At 56.1% G+C, this 23,633-nt stretch overlaps 1 protein-coding gene across 6 annotated transcripts in view; it reads right to left on the reverse strand.

Annotated features, from left to right (window-relative positions):
- Positions 1-21,953, reverse strand: part of pkn1a (protein kinase N1a) — a 39,189-nt gene extending 17,236 nt beyond the window's left edge. The window contains exons 1-2 of one of the 6 annotated variants that reach the window (XM_069195677.1): positions 21,102-21,953; positions 123-423 (exon numbers count right to left, since the gene is read on the reverse strand). In XM_069195677.1, coding sequence (XP_069051778.1) covers positions 123-423; positions 21,102-21,122 — 322 coding nt within the window. In that variant the 5' untranslated portion in view covers positions 21,123-21,953. Of the gene's footprint in view, positions 1-122; positions 424-935; positions 1,544-2,636; positions 2,935-4,651; positions 4,845-21,101 lie in introns of those variants that run through there. The other 5 variants (XM_069195675.1, XM_069195674.1, XM_069195676.1 and 2 more) reach the window with 5 other exon arrangements.
- Positions 21,954-23,633: the final 1,680 nt, after the last annotated feature.

The following is a 23,633-nucleotide window of genomic DNA, read 5'->3' on the forward strand; positions in this document are numbered from 1 at the left end:
GAGCTCTGACGGCACATTTGGTCACAGAGCTCTGACACTGAGCTCTGACGGCACACTCGGTCGCGGAGCTCTGATGGCACACTCGCTCACTGAGCTCTGTCTCAGCGCAGTGCTGCTGTTACCTCTGATCTCGTCAGGGCCCTTGACGACGATGTGTGCGTCCAGCTCCTGCAGCTGTGCGTGCAGCTCGTCCAGGCGGCGGTTGGAGCTCTTCAACATGGTGTCCACGCTCTGCAGGTTGCGCTTGTCCGTGGTGGCCCGCCGAAGATTCTCCGCCCCTTCCTTGATCTTCAGCTCCCGACGGATCTCCCGTCGAATTCGCTCCCGCTCCTCGTCCAGGCGCTGCTGCACGCTGGTGTCCGAGAAGTCCGCATTCTGGTCCAGGCCCAGCTGCTCCAGAACCGACAGGCCCGCTGGATCACTCTGTAAGAGAGCAGGAGAGGAGGAGGTATTGTGAGAGACTGAGGGAGAAGGCAAGAGAGCTCAGCTGCTGCGAAACTGACAACACACCTCTGTCCACATGTCACTCAGGGAAAGAGAGAGGGAGGAGAGGGTTGGAGAGAGGGAGAAAGCAGGGAAAGATGCAGGAGACAAAGGGACAGGGAGAAGAGAGGGAGGGAGAAGGAGGAGAAAGGGGTAAAGAGAGGGAGAGAGGAGGGAGAGAGCTAGGAGGAAAGAAGCAGGGAAGCAGCTGACAGCCATGTCCACAGAGAGAGGGATTGTGGGACAGAACAGAAAAGGCTTGTGGGGGAGGAAGGCAGAAACAGAGAAAGAGCAAGACAGGGACAGAGCTCCGTCACTGTCTACAGTTCACTCTTGTGCCCCCTGAACACTCTTCCCAGAGACACAGCGCAAACACAAACTACAGAAGACAGTCTGGTCTAAATCCCTGCAGGGGCCCATCAGCCCTCGGCCTGCAGCGCAGACTGACTCACTTCCTGTTTCCTCCATAGGCCTTCCGAGAGCAGCACCGGGCTGCAAGACTGCTGCAGAATAAAGGATTCTGTTTCTTTATAGAGACGGACGCTGCACTCTCTCTGACCCAGGCTGGATTGGAAAGCCCCTGCCTTCTGCATCCTCCGAGAGCAGACAGGACAGCGTTTCTGAAACTCTAAAAACTTCGCCAGTTATTGTTTCCACACCTCCGCTTTGGGGGACACCCAGAAGGCAGCGTGTCCATCTGCTCTTCCCATGTTTCCTAGAGCAAACCTGACTTCTGTGCTGTGAAACATGTCTTGCGTTCAGCCCATCAGGAGGAGCTCTGTGAGTGTGAGGTCACTGGTCATGTGACTCGCAAGACGCCCATGTCTACAGAAGATCTGGTCTCCTCTCTCTCCACGCAGCACAGCTTTGGTTCTGCGCTGAAAGTTTCCTCCTTCATTTACATAATTTTATTGCAACTGTACAGAACCACACCGCAATAATGCCTTTGTCTATTGTGTAACCTGATGCCTGAAAAACTGAAATCCGTTTTTCCTGATATTTCTCACAACATTCCAGATCCTCCTAAGTGAGCATGAAGAGGCATGCCGCTCCTCTGTCGCTCCATGAACCACAGAGGGCAGACAGAGAGGTGGCAAGTACACTGCAAACTCACAGGCTGCCTCAGAGCACGCTCAGCAGATCTGTCTAAGTGTCAGGACCCTTAGGATAGCCCAGATCTGAGCCAGCGAAGTCCGGGCGGAAACAGAACCCTATGCCAAACAGTACATGTATTGGAAGTAGGGGGTGTGGAAGGGATTTGACTACATCCCCTCGAGCCTGTCACCAAATGCTCTGATAGTAGGAGAGTTCTCTCTGTTAATTCGTTATTAACTAATCCAGCTCACAGTACAGTAAATCCAGTCCAGCCCTGGAGAGTCTCAGACTGCTCGGTCAGTGTGAGTCTGATTATAATCTCAGTTAGTAACTAATCCAGCTCACAGTACAGTCAGTCCAGTCCTGCCCTGGAGAGTCTCAGACTGCTCGGTCAGTGTGAGTCTGATTATAATCTCAGTTAGTAACTAATCCAGCTCACAGTACAGTCAGTCCAGTCCTGCCCTGGAGAGTCTCAGACTGCTCGGTCAGTGTGAGTCTGATTATAATCTCAGTTAGTAACTAATCCAGCTCACAGTACAGTCAGTCCAGTCCGGCCTGTGCTCTGTGATGTCAGGAGGAGACATGCGAGGCTGCTATCTATTCCTGCTCTCAGCAGATTAGCACTGGGTTTAACAAGTACGAGTTCATATAACAACTAATGAGTCACATAGTAATGAGACACATTCAGGATGACAACTCTCTGGAAAACTGAAGCCTGTTGACCTCTCAAATCGATGACAATTGAATCAGAAAGAAAAATAAACAGATTAGGATGGAAGTGATCCCTGCGCGGTGCCGAGCCTGCGCCTGGCCGTCCTGACAGCACCCTCCTCTCCCCTCCCCCATCGCACACACACAGGTCAGCCCCGTCCCTGGAGGCTGAGGCCCGGGGCCACGCGGGGCCACACACACACACACGGGGCCCCGGCGGGGAGATGGGAGTGGCCGACACAGGAGCGGAGCAAGAGAACGAGAGGGACGGCGGCGAGAAACCGAAAACCGCGACGTCAGCCAACGGACACTGGAGCGCCGGCGGCCGCGGGGCCGAGCTGCCCTACCGCGGTCTCGATCTCCGGAGCGTCGGCCGCGCTCTCCTCCGCCCGCGGCCCGGGCCCCGGGCCCTCCTCGCTGGACATCGCTGGAGTCCCACAATCCCACGCTCCCAGGCCTCCCCCCACCCCTCCCTCGCCGGCACGCGGCACTGGCCGCTCCCACCCGGACTGGATGTGCAGGGGAGGGAGGACAAAAAAAAACAGGCGAAACTTGGAACAAAATAAAGAGCACAAGGTCCCGAGCTGCCGCGCGAGAAACAGAGAAATAATCTGCGCCAGCCCCACCCGGGGACTTCCTGTTCTCTAACTGCTGATGGAGGGACGGCAGGCAGAGAGAGAGAGTGACTGAGCTGGTACGTGTTGCAAGCTCAGCCACACAGCTTCCTTCCTGCTGTCACTGGCTCCGGGAGGCGAGAGGTCGAGACGCTACGCTCGTCTCTCGCTTCTGAAAACGCAGTGGTGGGGGTGGGGGGGGAGACGTCAGACCGGCACGCGGGGGGCTCGGCTCAGCCGGGGCGCTCCTGCTGCCCATACGCCACGCGCACGGACGTGTGGCGGCATCTCTCTTGCTCTCTTGCCCCCATGGCTGCCTCCCCCTCCCGGCCACCACTGCAGGGTCCGAGCGGGCCGCCCGCGTCTGCTAGCGCCCCAGCTCTCCGCCCCCTTCCTCAATCCGGACGCACGCAGACCGGAGGGGAAACTGGGAACCGAGAAGAGGGAACTGGCCGCTGAAACACGACGCGCTTCAGAGCAGGAACGAGAAGCCGGAGCAGAGACGCGGGGAACAGGCCGCAAGATCAATGGGCTCCAATGCATCACCGCTGGCGAACGGGCATGGGCCGAGAGACGTCGCCAAGCTCGAGCACCGCTTGTGCTTAAGCTGTTTGTCAGCTCAGCCAGTCCCTGTGTCAACCCCTGCCTGTGTTTGTCAGCAGGCCCCTGTGTCAGTGAGTCAGTCAGTCACAGTCGGCAGGCCCCTGTGTCAGTCAGTCAGTCACAGTCGGCAGGCCCCTGTGTCAGTCAGTCAGTCACAGTCGGCAGGCCCCTGTGTCAGTCAGTCAGTCACAGTCGGCAGGCCCCTGTGTCAGTCAGTCAGTCACAGTCGGCAGGCCCCTGTGTCAGTCAGTCAGTCAGTCAGTCAGTCACAGTCGGCAGGCCCCTGTGTCAGTCAGTCAGTCAGTCAGTGAGTCAGTCAGTGAGTCAGTCAGTGAGTCAGTCAGTCACAGTCGGCAGGCCTCTGTGTCAGTCAGTCAGTCAGTCAGTCAGTCACAGTCGGCAGGCCCCTGTGTCAGTGAGTCAGTCAGTCACAGTCGGCAGGCCCCTGTGTCAGTGAGTCAGTCAGTCACAGTCGGCAGGCCCCTGTGTCTGTCAGTCAGTCAGTCACAGTTGGCAGGCCCCTGTGTCAGTGAGTCAGTCAGTCACAGTCGGCAGGCCCCTGTGTCAGTCAGTCAGTCAGTCTGCTGTATCAGCCTGTCAGTTGCAGTTAATATCGTTGCCAGTCATCAGTGTCTGTCGGCCAGCATTTCAACAGCGGACCACATGCTGATTGCTACACTGCAGAAGAGAAAGTTCGGAGAGCGAGGAGATCTATTCTGAGAGCTGCAGGAGCTTGTCTGCTCCTGCGCTGCTCTGCGTGCCGCAGCAAGAGAGGAAGGGCAGGCAGAGGGGCTTCACCAATGAGGCGATCAGAAGAGAAGGGACGTCCGTCCTCGAACAGCAGGAGAGGAACTCTGCCCACAGAGCGCTGCCGAGGCAGGTCAGCGGGCACCGCTGCCCTCACCCATCCCCCAAGCGACGCCCCCCCAAGGCCAGACCCGGGTCCGGTCCCCCCGTCTGCAGAGGACCCCGAGTCGTCTGCGAGCCTCTGCGGAAGTGGAACCGCCAGCGCACAGCGGAGCACTTCCTGCTGCCGCGCGCCGGGAGCAGCAGAGAGAGCCGGGCCGGAGGAAACGAGAGCACCTGGCCCGCCGACCCCACTCCCCCCCCGGCCGGTCGGCCCGTCGGCGTGGCAGGGTACCTACACTCACAGTGATCCCCATCCATGCCTGCTGTGTCCCTACGTGGGCACGCGTCCGCTCGGGGCTCCACGCTCGCTCCCTCCCTCTCTCTCTCAGGCCACAGAGCACGCCACAGCCGGGGGACTGATCGCTCATCGCCGCTCTTAAAGAGACAGCAGCACCCTCAGCCCCGCTGGACTGGCTCAGACGAGGCTGGAGCCCTCTCTCACACACACACACCTCTGCTCCTGGTGGACTGCCTCAGACGAGGCTGGAGCCCTCCCTCTCTCTCTCACACACACACACCAGGCCTGGTCAGCACTGGGATCTGCTGTGAGTGGTGGACCAGTATGGAGTCAGTAATTACAGCCTGGCCACAAAAACTGGACACAGACAGACCTGATTGTCCATAGAGGACAGGCTCAGTGACCACAGCCTGGCCGTAGTAACTGGACACAGGCAGACATGGCTGTCCATAGAGGACAGGCTCAGTGACCACAGCCTGGCCATAGAAACTGGACACAGGCAGACCTGGCTGTCCAGAGAGGACAGGCTCAGTGACCACAGCCTGGCCACAGAAACTGGACACAGGCAAACCTGGCTGTCCAGAGAGGACAGGCTCAGTGACCACAGCCTGGCCATAGTAACTGGACACAGGCAGACCTGGCTGTCCGGAGAGGACAGGCTCAGTGACCACAGCCAGGCCATAGTAACTGGACACAGGCAGACCTGATTGTCCAGAGAGGACAGGCTCAGTGACCACAGCCTGGCCACAGAAACTGGACACAGGCAAACCTGGCTGTCCAGAGAGGACAGGCTCAGTGACCACAGCCTGGCCATAGTAACTGGACACAGGCAGACCTGATTGTCCAGAGAGGACAGACTCAGTGACCACAGCCAGGCCACAGAAACTGGACACAGGCAGACCAGGCTGTCCAGAGAGGACAGGCTCAGTGACCACAGCCTGGCCATAGAAACTGGACACAGGCAGACCTGGCTGTCCAGAGAGGACAGGCTCAGTGACCACAGCCTGCCCACAGAAACTGGACACAGACAAACCTGGATGTCCAGAGAGGACAGGCTCAGTGACCACAGCCTAGCCATAGTAACTGGACACAGGCCGACCTGATTGTCCAGAGAGGACAGGCTCAGTGACCACAGCCTGGCCACAGAAACTGGACACAGGCAGACCTGGCTGGGCTGTCCAGAGAGGACAGGCTCAATGATACTAGGCTGGCCACAGAAACTGGACACAGGCAGACCTGGCTGTCCAGAGAGGACAGGCTCAGTGACCACAGCCTGGCCGTAGTAACTGGACACAGGCAGACATGGCTGTCCAGAGAGGACAGGCTCAGTGACCACAGCCTGGCCATAGTAACTGGACACAGGCAGACCTGATTGTCCAGAGAGGACAGGCTCAGTGACCACAGCCTGGCCACAGAAACTGGACACAGGCAGACCTGGCTGTCCAGAGAGGACAGGCTCAGTGACCACAGCCTGGCCACAGAAACTGGACACAGGCAAACCTGGCTGTCCAGAGAGGACAGGCTCAGTGACCACAGCCTGGCCATAGTAACTGGACACAGGCAGACCTGGCTGTCCGGAGAGGACAGGCTCAGTGACCACAGCCAGGCCATAGTAACTGGACACAGGCAGACCTGATTGTCCAGAGAGGACAGGCTCAGTGACCACAGCCTGGCCACAGAAACTGGACACAGGCAAACCTGGCTGTCCAGAGAGGACAGGCTCAGTGACCACAGCCTGGCCATAGTAACTGGACACAGGCAGACCTGATTGTCCAGAGAGGACAGACTCAGTGACCACAGCCAGGCCACAGAAACTGGACACAGGCAGACCAGGCTGTCCAGAGAGGACAGGCTCAGTGACCACAGCCTGGCCATAGAAACTGGACACAGGCAGACCTGGCTGTCCAGAGAGGACAGGCTCAGTGACCACAGCCTGCCCACAGAAACTGGACACAGACAAACCTGGATGTCCAGAGAGGACAGGCTCAGTGACCACAGCCTAGCCATAGTAACTGGACACAGGCCGACCTGATTGTCCAGAGAGGACAGGCTCAGTGACCACAGCCTGGCCACAGAAACTGGACACAGGCAGACCTGGCTGTCCAGAGAGGACAGGCTCAGTGACCACAGCCTGGCCGTAGTAACTGGACACAGGCAGACATGGCTGTCCAGAGAGGACAGGCTCAGTGACCACAGCCTGGCCATAGTAACTGGACACAGGCAGACCTGATTGTCCAGAGAGGACAGGCTCAGTGACCACAGCCTGGCCACAGAAACTGGACACAGGCAGACCTGGCTGTCCGGAGATGACAGGCTGTGCTCCTACTGCCAGCGGGGATAAGCAGAGACAGAGATCCACTTTCTGCTGCAGTGTGACAAACAAATTAGACAAACATTCTTCCATAAAATAAACCTGATCCCAGAATTCCCCCACCTGCCAGAATCAGAACAGCTCCCGGTCCTGCTAGAAGAGGAAACTCAACAGAGCAGAAGCCAGGTATGTGATCACCTGTTACAGCCTGAAGAACAGAGAGCATAATAATAACACAATAGTAATCTGTTAGATCTGTTAATAGTAATAGTATAGATATGGTCTAATTGTTGTTGCTTTAGACCTGTCTCACCGTTCTGAAACACACACTTACACATTCTCGTACACACACGCTGAATCTCACACACACTCATAGCACTACACACCCTCACTCTCTCGTAAACACACTCATTCTCCCATTCTCTCATACACACACACACTCATAGCGCTACACACACGCTAACTCTCTCACACACACTCAGCGCTACACACACACTCTCTCACACGCTCACTCTCACACACACGCTCATAGCGCTACACACTCATAGCGCTACACACACACTCACCCTCTCACATACACTCTCTCACACACGCTCACTCTCTCACACACACACTCATAGCGCTACACACACACTCACTCTCTCACACACACACTCATAGCGCTACACACACGCTCACTCTTTCACACACACTCAGCACTACACACACGCTCACTCTCTCACACATACACATAGCGCTGCACACACACTCACTCTCTCACACACACACTCACCCTCTCACACACTCATAGCGCTACACACACATTCACCCTCTCACACACACTCATAGCGCTACACACACACTCACAGCGCTACACACACACTCACAGCGCTACACACACACGCTCACTCTCTCACACACACTCACTCTCTCACACACTCATAGCGCTACACACACACTCACTCTCTCACACACACTCATAGCGCTACACACACGCTCACTCTCTCACACACACTCACAGCGCTACACACACGCTCACTCTCTCACACACACTCACTCTCACACACACACTCACTCTCACACACACACTCACAGCGCTACACACACACTCACTCTCTCACACACACATGGTCATGGGATCCTGCCTGCACTCTGACACCCCGACACTCCCCTCGCGCAGGCGCTGCCCTCGAGCCAGCTGCCCTGGCCGCCCCTCACAGTGCCGGGGGCTGGGGGCGGATCCCTGTCCCAGTCCCAGTGTGTGGAGGAGAGCTGGCCCGCGAGATGGTGCTTCATCTGGGAGGCCGGGGCCCTGAGAAAGGCAGCAGCCCCACGGGCCGGCCCTCCGCCTGACTCCACTGCGCTCAGAGCACACGGGGGAGAGCAGACGCCACTGCAGGGCTGGAGAGGCAGTCTGTCAGGGGGCCGTGTGCAGGACCGGCCCGGCTCTCCCGAATCACACAGCACTGATCTCACAAGGGCGGGCTTGTGTACTGGACAGAGAGACACACACTGCTACTGGACAGCAGCACACACACACAGACACACACACTGCTACTGAACAGCAGCACACACACACACAGACACACACACTGCTACTGGACAGCAGCACACACACACACACACTGCTACTGGACAGCAGCACACACACACACAGACACACACACTGCTACTGGACAGCAGCACGCACACACAGACACACACTGCTACTGGACAGCAGCACGCACACACAGACACACACAGACACACACACTGCTATCGTACAGCAGCACACACACACACTGCTACTGTACAGCAGCACACACACACACTGCTACTGTACAGCAGCACACACACACTGCTACTGTACAGCAGCACAAACACACACACACACACTGCTACTGTACAGCAGCACAAACACACACACACACACACCGATATAAAGCCACAGCTTTGAAACACCATCGCTCACAGACACTAACAGATATCTAGAGGGCCACAGTGTAACAAAAACAACACAGAGAAAGTAGTACAAGACATAATGAGACAAGCCCCAACACAATGTTGTTACATCTTTAGCAGGCAATATTAATCCACGCAGGCACAATGTTAATGGTTCACAGGCCTCTGGGCGAGTGAGTGCTCCACAATTCTGGAAGTGCTTGTGTCTGCTTTGTCTCGGGCGAGATGTCAACAGGAGATAAAGTTGGGGGAGATGGAGAGGGGGGTGGCGGCGGGGGGCTTGCTCAGTGTGAGAAAGGCCTGGAGACTGGCTGGAGCACGGCGAATCAGGATGAATGGGGCTATTGTCTCTCCGGGAGAGAGGACGGGCACGCACAACGCACACACACTCGTCTGTATTCCCATCTCTGCGGGGATTTTCCATTGACCCTCATTCTATTTTCATTCAGTGATCTATACTCCTCCGCACGAAACTCCACACGGGGCGAGAACACACAGCTCTGGCGCTTCGGATTTAAAAGAAGCCGCCTCCTGGTTTGGTGAAAACCTCGCTCCCACATCCTCCGTCTGTCGGCAGGCATCCTTGGGGGGAGATTTCCTCAGAGGTTCCCCCATACTGGTATCCAGACAGCCCCAGTGCCAAGCTCTCTGCCAGCCCGGGCCAGGACCAGCCCTGACCCCTGACCCCTGACCCCTGTCCCAGCGCCAGCCTTCCCCCTCTCCCTCATCCTGGCACTAGCTCGAACCCTAGTCCTGGCCCACTAACACGAGGGCAAGACCTACAACATGCTCATGCTCTGGTACAGAGACCAGACCCAGCGGTGCTGAGACAACAGGCCCGCAGAGCAGGTCCAGCCCAATCAGGACCAGACCCAGCTGTACTGAGACAGAACAGGCCCGCAGAGCAGGTCCAGCCCAATCAGGACCAGACCCAGCTGTACTGAGACAGAACAGGCCCGCAGAGCAGGTCCAGCCCAACCAGGACCAGCCGCAGAGCAGGTCCAGCCCAACCAGGACCAGCCGCAGAGCATGTCCAGTCCAACCAGGACCAGCCCGACCAGGACCAGACCCAGCTGTGCTGAGACAGACCAGGTCCAACCTAACCAAGAATAGACCGGACCCTGGACCCTCACTCTCGGACCCAGGGCTGATAAACAAGCTCATCCCCAAACAGTTCCTTGTTGCTCCCAGACACAGGCGTACAAGCTGAGCCGGGAGAGAAAACACTCCCAAAACCTGTCTGACCAGGGAGGCGTCCGTCTCTGCTGCAGAGCCACCAAGGACGCACGGCCACAGGGGTTCGAGGGAGCACCAGCACCCTTGGCTGTGTGCCAGCGAGCTCGCTGTGACGTCAGCAGGAAGTGCTGTATGCCTGCACACACAGGAAGAACCAAATAAACCTGTCAGAGCAGACTGAGGAAGGACAGAGCGCACACACACACACACTCACATCCCCCTCGCTGCCCTGACAGAGCGCACACACACACTCACACTCCTCGCCGTCCTGACAGAGAGAACACACACTCACACACTCCTCTCTGCCCTGACAGAGAGAGCACACACACTCACACACTCCTCGCCGTCCTGACAGAGAGAGCACACTCACACTCACACTCCTCTCTGCCCTGACAGAGCGCACACACACTCACACACTCCTCGCCGTCCTGACAGAGAGAGCACACACACTCACACACTCCTCGCCGTCCTGACAGAGAGCACACACACTCACACACTCCTCGCCGTCCTGACAGAGAGCACACACACTCACACACTCCTCGCCGTCCTGACAGAGCGCACACACACTCACACACTCCTCGCCGTCCTGACAGAGAGAGCACACACACTCACACACTCCTCGCCGTCCTGACAGAGAGCACACACACTCACACACTCCTCGCCGTCCTGACAGAGAGCACACACACTCACACACTCCTCGCTGCCCTGACAGAGAGAGCACACACACTCACACACTCCTCGCTGCCCTGACAGAGAGAGCACACACACACTCACACTCCTCTCTGCCCTGACAGAGAGAGCACACACACTCACACACTCCTCGCCGTCCTGACAGAGAGAGCACACACACTCACACACTCCTCGCCGTCCTGACAGAGAGAGCACACACACTCCTCGCTGCCCTGACAGAGAGCGCACACACACACTCCTCTCTACACTGACAGAGAGCACACACACACACTCCTCTCTACACTGACAGAGAGCGCACACACACACACACTCCTCGCTGCCCTGACAGAGAGCGCACACACACACACACTCCTCGCTGCCCTGACAGAGAGCACACACACACTCCTCGCTGCCCTGACAGAGAGCACACACACACTCCTCGCTGCCCTGACAGAGAGCACACACACACTCTCCTCTCTACACTGACAGAGAGCACACACACACACTCCTCTCTACACTGACAGAGCGCACACACACTCACACACTCCTCTCTGTCCTGACAGAGAGCGCACACACACACTCTACACTGACAGAGCGCACACACACTCCTCTCTGTCCTGACAGAGAGCGCACACACACACTCCTCTCTACACTGACAGAGAGCGCGCGCACACACACTCCTCTCTACACTGACAGAGAGCGCGCACACACACACACACTCCTCGCTGCCCTGACAGAGAGAGCACACACACTCCTCTCTACACTGACAGAGAGCGCGCACACACTCTCCTCTCTACACTGACAGAGAGCACACACACACACTCCTCGCTGCCCTGACAGAGAGCACACACACATTCCTCGCTGCCCTGACAGAGAGCACACACACACACTCCTCTCTACACTGACAGAGAGCACACACACACACTCCTCGCTGCCCTGACAGAGAGCACACACACACACTCCTCGCTGCCCTGACAGAGAGCACACACACACACTCCTCTCTACACTGACAGAGAGCACACACACACACTCCTCTCTACACTGACAGAGAGCGCACACACACACACACTCCTCTCTACACTGACAGAGAGCGCACACACACACACACTCCTCGCTGCCCTGACAGAGAGCGCACACACACACACACTCCTCGCTGCCCTGACAGAGAGCGCACACACACACACACTCCTCGCTGCCCTGACAGAGAGCGCACACACACACACACTCCTCGCTGCCCTGACAGAGAGCACACACACACTCCTCGCTGCCCTGACAGAGAGCACACACACACACTCCTCGCTGCCCTGACAGAGAGCACACACACACTCTCCTCTCTACACTGACAGAGAGCACACACACACACTCCTCGCTGCCCTGACAGAGAGCACACACACACACTCCTCGCTGCCCTGACAGAGAGCGCACACACACACTCCTCGCTGCCCTGACAGAGAGCGCACACACACACTCCTCTCTGCACTGACAGAGAGCACACACGCGCGCACACGCACACTCCTCGCTGCCTTGACAGAGCACACATGCACACACTCCTCTCTGCACTGACAGAGAGCACACACACACACTCCTCGCTGCCCTGACAGAGAGCACACACGCGCGCACACACACACTCCTCTCTGCACTGACAGAGAGCACACACACACACACTCCTCTCTGCACTGACAGAGAGCACACACACACACTCCTTGCTGACCTGACAGAGTACTCTCTCCACCAGGGGCCAAGCAGTCGAGTTGGGAGGTACAGTAGTTCTGATTCTTGTGTATAAGTAAATCAGATTTCAATCTTGACAGAGTGGGGAAAACCACAAACAATGAGGACTTCTAGATAAAGAACAAAACACAAGAAAGACCATGTCGGTACTTCTCTGCAGCTACATAATCACACCAATCCGCGCCCCGGCCTCTCTGACACCAAGTCCTCGAATACCGTATACCAGTGGTTCTCAACCTGTGGTACGCGGAGCACCCCCAGGTGGTACGCCAGATGACCCTGGAAATTTGTTGTGTGCACTGAAAAATTGGGAATTAAAAATCAAATAATTAAAAATTATGTACATTTTTCCATCTGTGATTCACTTAATCGGTTTCTGAAAGCTAGAGACAGGTTTTTATATTTTCTATGTTAATCAAATTAGTTTATGTGTCAAATACACAGCCTACGTACTTAACTACGTTGAGACAGCGCGCGCAGATACTTGAGTGTCCGCACTCCTCTCGAGCTTTCAGAGACGCAGCTGAGCGCCACCTTCGCCAACAGAACAAGCGACCGAAAAAGAACACCTCGCAAAAATCAAGTATCATGTCAGGGCTGAAAGGAACAGACGCCAAGAGTACTGACGCCAGCACCGGTAGATCACGCTCACCCGCTGAGAACGAGGAGGATTACACATCGGCCACTAGGGGTGCCATTTCTGACACCCTGAAAAACTTTCCTGTTGCCTTATCTGGGAAGGGGGTCGGGATGGAGAGGGTTTTCAAAATATCCCACGGTTTGTGTTCATCTGTAAAGTAACTGTGATGATGTTTAACTGTGAAATGCACAAGCCCCCTCTGCTGCAATAACAGAATCCTCTGTTTTTCTGGCAGATTTTGCAAAAGAATCTGTTAATTCTGTTGACGAACTCTCTCCTCGCGTTGCCTTTTTGTGTTTGAGTCGACATGAGCTTGCAAGTCAAGCCCACCTTTATCTGCCACGGAGACAGAAGTACCAGGCGTGCACACACCAAACACTCAGCTTCCTCCTCTTCTCTGCCACTTCGGAAACACGGAAATGGCCGTTTTAGTCCTGCTGTGAATTTACACTGTCGCTTCGAGGGCAGGAAAACGAGAAACAAAACAGGGAGCCTCTCGAGGGACTGCTCCTGCACTGCACAGACTGGGTACAGACCCCGATACTGGCGCCCGATTTGGCCCTCTCGTGACACAATCGTACACGCACAGGACCAGAACCGAACGACAGCGTAGGGCGAGAAGCCAACTAGAGAAGTTGAGAAATTCTCTCTCTTTCCAACTGTCTTTATAACTTTTGTTCATTATTCTTCACGGTGAAAATAATGGGACCGAAATCCCGGACATTTCGGGATATTTGAAAATCCCCCCCGGACGGAGATATAAGGATCAAAATAGAGGACACGGCCGGGATAATCCGGATGTGTGGTAACCCTATCAGCCACCGACACTAGCTCTGCTGCTGAACCTGCTGAACCTGACAGGCAGCGCTGCTCGTGTTCGCAAGCGTCGGGAATTCGCTACAGGGCGGTGCGATCCAAATGATCTCGGTGCTCAGTGCTGTTTGTATTACATGCGTGCGTGTGAGTTCCTGAGAGAAGATGACTTGGAGGTGGTAACTGGTCCAAAAGGTTTGAGAACCACTGGTGTATACAATACACGCGTGTTTGTTTGCAGCACGGGCAGCTCTGCAACACGCAGGAACTGTCTCTGGGCCTGAACGTCAGTGTCCGTCTGCATCGGGCTCCGCGCTGCCACACGCTGCTGTGTCTGTTTGCGTAGGCGAAGCTGCTTAATAATATATGCGACTTACACCACCCCACTGCTGAAAAGGGTGCTGGTAAGTCAATACCCTCCTGGGTACGTTCTGAGGGCTTGATGGGCCCCAGTGTCCCACCTCATCCCTCAACTCTCACTGCCCCCGCAGAGCCGGTATCCTGGGAACGTCCCGGGCCCCGCCCACCCAGCTGACAGCCACTCGACCTCATCCCTGATCGGCAGTGGAGAGCCGTCACCATGACGACGTGGCTCCAGGTAACCAGACGCCGTCACCTGTGCTGCGCTCCTCCATCTCCCTCATGTAACCACAGGTGACACTCGCCTCGCAGGGCAGCCTGCTCAGCAGCTCGGTGCGACACTGCGCCAAGTCCCACTGCTGCTACAGCTCAGGCTGCTCACTGGTAGGTACAGCACAGGCAGAGCTTTTTATGAGACTAGAGTCAGCTAAGCACTTCAGAGTCAGAAGAGCCTATTAACATATCATAATAATAATAATAATAACAACAATAATAATTGCTTACACTTATATAGCACTTTGCTCGACACTCCATTTAGAGGTAATGGGGACTCCCCTCCACCACCACCAGTGTGCAGCCCCACCTGGATGATGCAATGGCAGCCATAGTGCGCCAGTACACTCACCACACACAAGCTCTCAGTGGGGAGGAGAGCAGAGTAATGAAGCCAATTTGTAGATGGGAATTATTAGGAGGCCATGATTGGTAAGGGCCAATGGGAAATTTGACCAGGACACTGGGGTTACACCCCTACTCTTTTCGAGAAACACCCTGGGATTTTTAATGACCATAGAGAGTCAGGACCTCGGTTTTACGTCTCATCCGAAGGACGGCGCCTGATTACAGTATAGCGTCCCCGTCACTATACTGGGGCATTAGGACCCACACAGACTGCAGGGTGAGCGCCCCCTGCTGGCCCCACTAACACCTCTTTCAGCAGCAACCTTAGTTTTTCCCAGGAGGTCTCCCATTCAGGTACTGACCAGGCTCACACCTGCTGAGCTTCAGTGGGCTGCCAGTTGTGAGTTGCAGGGTGATATGGCTGCTGGCATATAACAAATAACCCACTCACACTGATGTGAGTACTCTGTCCTGTATCCGTCACGAGCAGGAGCAGGGCAGTGCTCTGTGCTGTCGGTCAGCAGCAGGAGCAGGGCAGTGCTCTGTGCTGTCGGTCAGCAGCAGGAGCAGGGCAGTGCTCTGTGCTGTATCCGTCACGAGCAGGAGCAGGGCAGTGCTCTGTGCTGTATCCGTCACGAGCAGGAGCAGGGCAGTGCTCTGTGCTGTATCCGACCCGAGCAGGAGCAGGACAGTGCTCTGTGCTGTATCCGTCACGAGCAGGAGCAGGGCAGTGCTCTGTGCTGTCGGTCAGCAGCAGGAGCAGGGCAGTGCTCTGTGCTTCTAGTATCCATTCAGCTCTACTCCACAACATAATGCATTCAGGAGCTCCACTGCTTTGCTTATTCTTCAGTCACTAGCAGGAAAGACAAAATGTGTTCCAAGCACGGTTCAGGGGTGATCCTTGTACATCCCATAATCACACAGGCTCATTTTAAGCCTTTATAGCATAAGCTGCTGCCGACACGTTGCAACCAAGGCAGACTGGAGTCAGGCATCGGCCCCGTGCACTGCAGGGGAACACAAGTGTGGACAGGGAGGGTCGACTCCAGAGACATGTCAGAAATCTGTATGAACTGAAATCACACCAGCTATTTTTAGCTCGGGCCCACTGCAGGCCAAGCCCATCATTACAGACCCACCCAGGCACCCGGGACGGCCAGGCTGAGACTCCCCGTGCTGGCAGGCACGGCCAGACCACAGCAGTGCGATAAACCACATGCAGACTGACACCCTGCTGGAGCAGAGCGGCACACAGCTGCACACTGGAGTCACAGCCCAGCGCAGCCCGAGCCAGAGATCCACAGCCGGCAGCGCACAGGCACCCACAACACAGGAGGAGGCATCGCTTCCAGGCACACAAGAGCTGGGCCGGGTATCTGTTAATCCTGCACAGAACAGGTGGAAAATCTCAACAGTGCACTTCTGACAGTTTCCGTCAGATGTACGAAGCACATGGAGGCGAGAAGAAAAACAGAAAACATGATTAAGCGAACAGACTGAGCGAGTATTCTCTAGCAGGAGCTCTAACGAAGCATTAATGACCTCATTACAGGGCTTTTGCATCCATTCAGGGCATCTGGCCAGCTGAAGATGCAGACGGGCACAAAGCCCCAAAACAACTGGAGGCAACACGATCGCAGCGATCAGGTTACAGGGCAGCTCGTGTTACCCCAAGATCTGGAGTCATACCCATCTGGGGCTGCAGCTGGAGCCTCAATTCTCTCACTGCTGGCAATGGGGAACCAGGAAACAACACGGACCCCTGCTGCTGTAGCTGACAGTCCCTGTGGAGTCCAGGACACTGACACAGCCCAGTCACAGGCTCTATACTCTTCTAGTCCCTGTGGAGTCCAGGACACTGACACGGCCCAGTCACAGGGCTCTGGACTCTTCTAGTCCCTGTGGAGTCCAGGACACTGACACAGCCCAGTCACAGGGCTCTGGGCTCTTCTAGTCCCTGTGGAGTCCAGGACACTGACACAGCCCAGTCACAGGGCTCTAGACTCTTCTAGTCCCTGTGGAGTCCAGGACACTGACACAGCCCAGTCACAGGGCTCTGGACTCTTCTAGTCCCTGTGGAGTCCAGGACACTGACACAGCCCAGTCACAGGGCTCTGGGCTCTTCTAGTCCCTGTGGAGTCCAGGACACTGACACAGCCCAGTCACAGGGCTCTGGACTCTTCTAGTCCCTGTGGAGTCCAGTACACTGACACAGCCCAGTCACAGGGCTCTGGACTCTTCTAGTCCCTGTGGAGTCCAGGACACTGACACAGCCCAGTCACAGGGCTCTGGGCTCTTCTAGTCCCTGTGGAGTCCAGGACACTGACACAGCCCAGTCACAGGGCTCTGGACTCTGTTGTTCGGTCTACAGGTAGCCTGTTCCACAGTCCCACAGGTGCCTCCCATTCTCAGGTATAGAAGCACTTTCACACAGTTTCCACACTTGTGTCCTCTGGTTCACGTTCACTGTCGATTCTGAAGACGTCCCCTGTGTGTGCTGACTCAGTCACTGTCTCTGAGGACTGTCACAGGATATTACAGCTGACTGACCGCTGGGCACGCAGGAGAGGAACACAAACCCTCCCAGTGGGTTTCAATTCTGTGCCTCTACCTCTCAACCCTGACATTCCACTATCCTTTATTTCTTTTCCACCTTGTCTAGAAGATGAAAGAGATGTGTCCACATGAGCACCCAGGTCTTTTCGCCCATGTCCAGCCTGCACCACCCTGCTGGTCTCCAGGTGAAGGCAGGGTTCGCGGTGGTGTGGCCACAGGGCAGGGGGAGGAGGGGAGTTACACTGTGATTGAGCTCTCCGCAGCCCTGGAGGGAGAGAGAGGGGCTGGAAAAGACTGTCCTGCAGACGGAGAGAGAGGGAGAGTGGGATAGACGGACAGAGAGAGCAAGTGGGACAAAGAGACAGAGAGAGGGAGGGGATAGACAGAAGAGAGGGAAACAGAGAAAAGAGATAGGGAGGGAAGAGAATAGACAGAGGAAAGGTGGAGGGAACGTAAAGATGGAGGTCAACAGAGATACAGGCAGCGGCTAACTTGACTTACTCGGCAGAACAACAACAGCTTCTAACCCACACTACAACTTGTACCGCCCCAACGCAGCTGTAAGGCCCCCTGGGAGGGCGTTCCAGTGAGATAGCTTCTGAGCCCCTGGGGTCCTTAGCCACTGGGGTGTTGACCCCTGGACCCCTGAGGTCCTGAGCCCATGAGCCCCTCAGCCCCTGCAGTCCTGAGCTCCTGAGCCTCTGGGGTGTTGACCCCTGAGACCCTAGGGTCCTGAGCCCCTGAGTCTCTGGGGTCCTGAGCCCCCCAGCCCCGGATCTCCTGAGTCTCTGGGGTGCTGAGCTCCTGAGCCTCTGGGGTCATAAGGCGCTGAGCTCCTGAACTCCATAGCCCCTCAGTGCCTGAACCCCTAAGACTCAGAGCTCCCCCTGCAGCGGTGGCTTGGCATGCCGTCCAGCTCCAGCTCGAACCCCACACTCTCCCAAGCTCCTGTACAATAGTGCGCACTCTGCGTGCTTCCCCTAGCCTGTCCTGCTCCCCTGTGCTCCCCAGATGATTCTAGGGCGCAAGTGTCCGATCAGGCTGCTGTGTACGCTGATGCGTCTCTGTGACGGCCCGAGAGGCTCATGGGGAGAGACTCTCGCCTCCCTGCTGCAGTATCTTCCTTTCACCTCCTTCAGGATAGGAAGGGCTTGAACAGCTACTCAGAGCCCAGCCGAGCCGAGCCGCTGGAGTGTATTATAACAACGAGGTTGTTGGAGAGCTTTTCAACAAAGCACTGTGCACTACTGTCCACACGGGACACACAGACACCAATAAGAAAAGGAAATGGAGGAAAAGGCCCAGCAGACGCCGAGGAGCCCCGCCGCACAGAAGGGACAGGTCTGTGTTTTCAGTTGCCACAAGGCGTGAAGCAGCCCGATTCCAGAGACAAGGGCGAGAGGCAGAGGGCTGAAGGACTCGGCAAACTGCCACCCACTTCCTGTGGGGAAGAAGAGCTCCAGCCAGCGGCTGCTACACAGCCCAAGACCCCACTCCTGTCTGCGGGTTTTTAATAACCAGGATCAACAAGAGCTCTGCAAGGTGTCAACTGGCACAGGGCCCAGAACCTGGCTGTAATATTTAAAACACCCAGGGAGCAGCAAGCTGGTGAGACACACAGCACACTCGTGACTTCACCCCGAGAGCACAGAGCTCCAGTACAGCACACTGACTTCACCCCAAGAGCACAGAGCTCCGGTACAGCACACTGACTTCACCCCGAGAGCACAGAGCTCCAGTACAGCACGCTGACTTCATCCCGAGAGCACAGAGCTCCGGTACAGCACGCTGACTTTACCCCGAGAGCACAGAGCTCCGGTACAGCACGCTGACTTCATCCAGAGAGCACAGAGCTCCGGTACAGCACACTGACTTCACCCCAAGAGCACAGAGCTCCAGTACAGCACACCGAATTCATCCAGAGAGCACAGAGCTCCAGTACAGCACGCTGACTTCACCCCGAGAGCACAGAGCTCCAGTACAGCGCGCTGACTTCACCCCAAGAGCACAGAGCCCCAGTACAGCACGCTGACTTCACCCCGAGAGCACAGAGCTCCAGTACAGCACGCTGACTTCACCCCGAGAGCACAGAGCTCCAGTACAGCACGCCGACTTCACCCCGAGAGCACAGAGCTCTAGTACAGCACACCGACTTCATCCCGAGAGCACAGAGCTCTAGTACAGCACACCGACTTCATCCAGAGAGCACAGAGCTCCAGTACAGCACGCTGACTTCATCCAGAGAGCACAGAGTTCCAGTACAGCACACTGAATTCATCCAGAGAGCACAGAGCCCCAGTACAGCACGCAGACTTCATCCAGAGAGCACAGAGCCCCAGTACAGCACGCAGACTTCATCCAGAGAGCACAGAGCTCCAGTACAGCACACTGACGTCATCCAGAGAGCACAGAGCTCCAGTACAGCACGCAGACTTCATCCAGAGAGCACAGAGCCCCAGTACAGCACGCTGACTTCATCCAGAGAGCACAGAGCCCCAGTACAGCACGCAGACTTCATCCAGAGAGCACAGAGCTCCAGTACAGCACACTGAATTCATCCAGAGAGCACAGAGCCCCAGTACAGCACGCAGACTTCATCCAGAGAGCACAGAGCTCCAGTACAGCACACTGACTTCACCCCGAGAGCACAGAGCTCCAGTACAGCACGCTGACTTCACCCCGAGTGCACAGAGCCCCAGTACAGCACGCAGACTTCATCCAGAGAGCACAGAGCTCCAGTACAGCACACTGAATTCATCCAGAGAGCACAGAGCCCCAGTACAGCACGCAGACTTCATCCAGAGAGCACAGAGCTCCAGTACAGCACACTGACTTCACCCCGAGAGCACAGAGCTCCAGTACAGCACGCTGACTTCACCCCGAGAGCACAGAGCTCCAGTACAGCACACTGACTTCATCCAGAGAGCACAGAGCCCCAGTACAGCACGCTGACTTCATCCAGAGAGCACAGAGCCCCAGTACAGCACGCAGACTTCATCCAGAGAGCACAGAGCTCCAGTACAGCACACTGAATTCATCCAGAGAGCACAGAGCCCCAGTACAGCACGCAGACTTCATCCAGAGAGCACAGAGCTCCAGTACAGCACACTGACTTCACCCCGAGAGCACAGAGCTCCAGTACAGCACGCTGACTTCACCCCAAGAGCACAGAGCTCCAGTACAGCTCACATCACCCCACAATTTACTTTTATATTATCCTTACAAACTTATCACAAAACCGTTTAAATCGTTTTTAAGAAACATCAAAAATAAGATTGTTCAAAACTTTCCTAAAAGGGAACTTCCCTACCAATCCGTCACCTTGTTAATACAGTCCTGCGCGGAACCTGCAGCCTAGACACCCGGCCGGAGCCACCTGTCCGCCGGCACTCCGGGAATCAGCTGGGTACCCCGGCTTCCAGAGCCCCAGGAGCCCGCCGGCTCTTAACTCCACGCCGAAGAAAATCCCCGTCCGGACCGGGCTCGGTTTCGCACCATCCCGGACACGACCTCTCTCATGACTCTCGAGGACAGACCCCGGACGCACAGACCCCTCCGTCACCCACGGGCACTGCCAATACGGCGGCTTACCTGCACAGCGTCGCTGGCCATCCTGCGAGTCCCAGCAGAGCGGGAAGCGAGAGAGGCTTCACCCGCAGCAGCGCTGTGTGTGTCCGGCGCGCAGCCTCCTGCCTCCTGCCTCTCTCTCTCTTTCCTGGGAGTCCGTCTGCGTCACCAGCAGGGCTCAGACAGGCTCTCGCCGCAGCCCGCCGGGTCTCCGCCGCCGCCCCGTCGCCACCCGCAGTCACCGCGGCCGGAGCCCCCGGCGCGCTGCCTCATGTCCTCCCCGCCGCCCCGCTGCCGCCTCCGCCCCCGGCGACACACGGGGGACCCGCACAAAGAGCCGGGACGGCGCGAGCGGTGCCCGCCGAGTCACAGCCGCGCCGCGTCAGGACGCAGGACTGTTGTTTCCCAGAGGCACGTGCAAGGCGCCCCGTGCCGCTGTCCACGCGCACCGCAGAGGAGGCACAGCCGGTGAGCTCGCGGGGCCGGGCAGGCGGACAGAGACAATCCGCATCGGTGTCAGACTGGAGCTCCTCTCCTCTCCTCCTCCTCCTCTCTCTCTCTCCCCCCTCCTCCCTCTAGCGCGACTTCGCAGTCACAGCCCAGCGAGCTCCGCAGAGACTCATCAATCCCTTTATCCGACCGCGAAAGAAATGAAACCCCCCAGTTTTCAGAATCGGCGAGGCGTTTTCTCTCTCGCTGAACTGGAACTTCTCAGCTGCTGTTTTGTTTTATTAAAGGGTGTAGGAGGGTAAAATCTGAGTTTGTTGTGTCTTTCCTTTGGGCTGATGATCCTCGAGCGCCGTCTAACTGCCGCTGCTGTGGCTCGAGCGGGCTGGGGCTGGTCACCCGAGCGGAGCTGCAGATGGTGCTCGAGCCGGATAGGGCGAGCGCGTGGAGGTGACGGGAGCGCGCCTGAGGAGGTCATGTGACCCGTCGGTATTTTTCTTCTGCAGATTAGTGGCGTTTTATTCCTGCCACAAGAGAACATTGTTGCATTAAAGTCATGTAAATAGCGCACACTGACTGATTTTGGAGTATTATGTGGTCTGAAATACCTCTGTATTTTTTACACTCACACTCGTACAAAGGCACATTCTCGAAACTTCGCATTGTCAAATTCGCGGTGCCAGTTCCCCCTCACCCTCATTCTGTTGTTACTGACTGTTCCTTACACCCCTAAACCGGACTTCTCACGGGGTGACGCCAGACCGGAAGAAACAGTGTGGGCTCCATCGGGTTTCAAGAAGAAAGTCCTCTCAGAGATTTCAAATTCAGTTTAATTGGCCTGACTGGTGAATTACACAGTGTTGCCAAAGCAGACACAATCAATACAACATCTACAGACATTTCCAATACAGACCCATCACTGGACAGTGCCTGTCTGTCAGCAGTTACTGTCTCAGTGAGCAGAGACACTGGAGAACCTGAACACACTCACGCACACACAGTCACACGCTCCCTGGTCCCTATGGGCTGTGAGGCAGTGGGGTGCCTGTATGTCAGGGACAGAGAGACAGGAAATACGTTACTGTCCTTTCCTGCTCACAGGAAGTCTGTCTGTTTCACTTTTTACCCAACACTCCACTCCAGCCCTTCACACTTACTGCAGTTCAAACACACACACTCCTAAATACAAACAACCACACATGAACAAGTACATCAAGCGCACTGCCAACGCCTTCGCCACACACACTGAGAGCTGGACACATTGTTAATACCAACACAAACTCAGGAAAGAAAATGCTCCATGCAAATTGGAAATTTGCTTCTTTTCAGATTTACCCAGAGCAGTGTACAGTGTACAGAGGCTGCAGAGAGTCCGCAGTGCTGGGGAAGTTCAGACACTACTCTTGTTTTAGAGGAGGGAGAGAGTGAGGGGGAGGGTCTGTCACTGTGATACAGCACAGCTGTGTTCCTGCACTGTGCTGTTTGCACACTGCCCTGTGATGCAGCACAGCTGTGTTCCTGCACTGTGCTGTTTGCATACTGCCCTGTGATGCAGCACAGCTGTGTTCCTGCACTGTGCTGTTTGCACACTGCCCTGTGATACAGCACAGCTGTGTTCCTGCACTGTGCTGTTTGCACACTGCCCTGTGATGCAGCACAGCTGTGTTCCTGCACTGTGCTGTTTGCATACTGCCCTGTGATACAGCACAGCTGTGTTCCTGCACTGTGCTGTTTGCACACTGCCCTGTGATACAGCACAGCTGTGTTCCTGCACTGTGCTGTTTGCACACTGCCCTGTGATACAGCACAGCTGTGTTCCTACACTGTGCTGATTGCACACTCCATGCCTGAGACTCTAAGACTCACTGACGCCACATCACTGTTGTATTTATATATAAACACGGTAGCAGCAGCAACAGCACTAGTGGAATTATAACCAAATCTAAGAGACATCTGCTTTCTTGCACTGAGAAGTAACATTCTGAGATCCCTGCCGTGTCAGCTATAGGCAGTCGTTTAGTCGCCGCCTTGCGGCAGGAGCGGGAATCGATTTCGATTTTTAAGAACTTTATTTTCTTTTCACAAAAAAATACAGGAAATCACAAATCA

Source organism: Lepisosteus oculatus, chromosome 11, assembly GCF_040954835.1.
Source record: "Lepisosteus oculatus isolate fLepOcu1 chromosome 11, fLepOcu1.hap2, whole genome shotgun sequence".
NCBI lineage: Eukaryota > Metazoa > Chordata > Actinopteri > Semionotiformes > Lepisosteidae > Lepisosteus > Lepisosteus oculatus.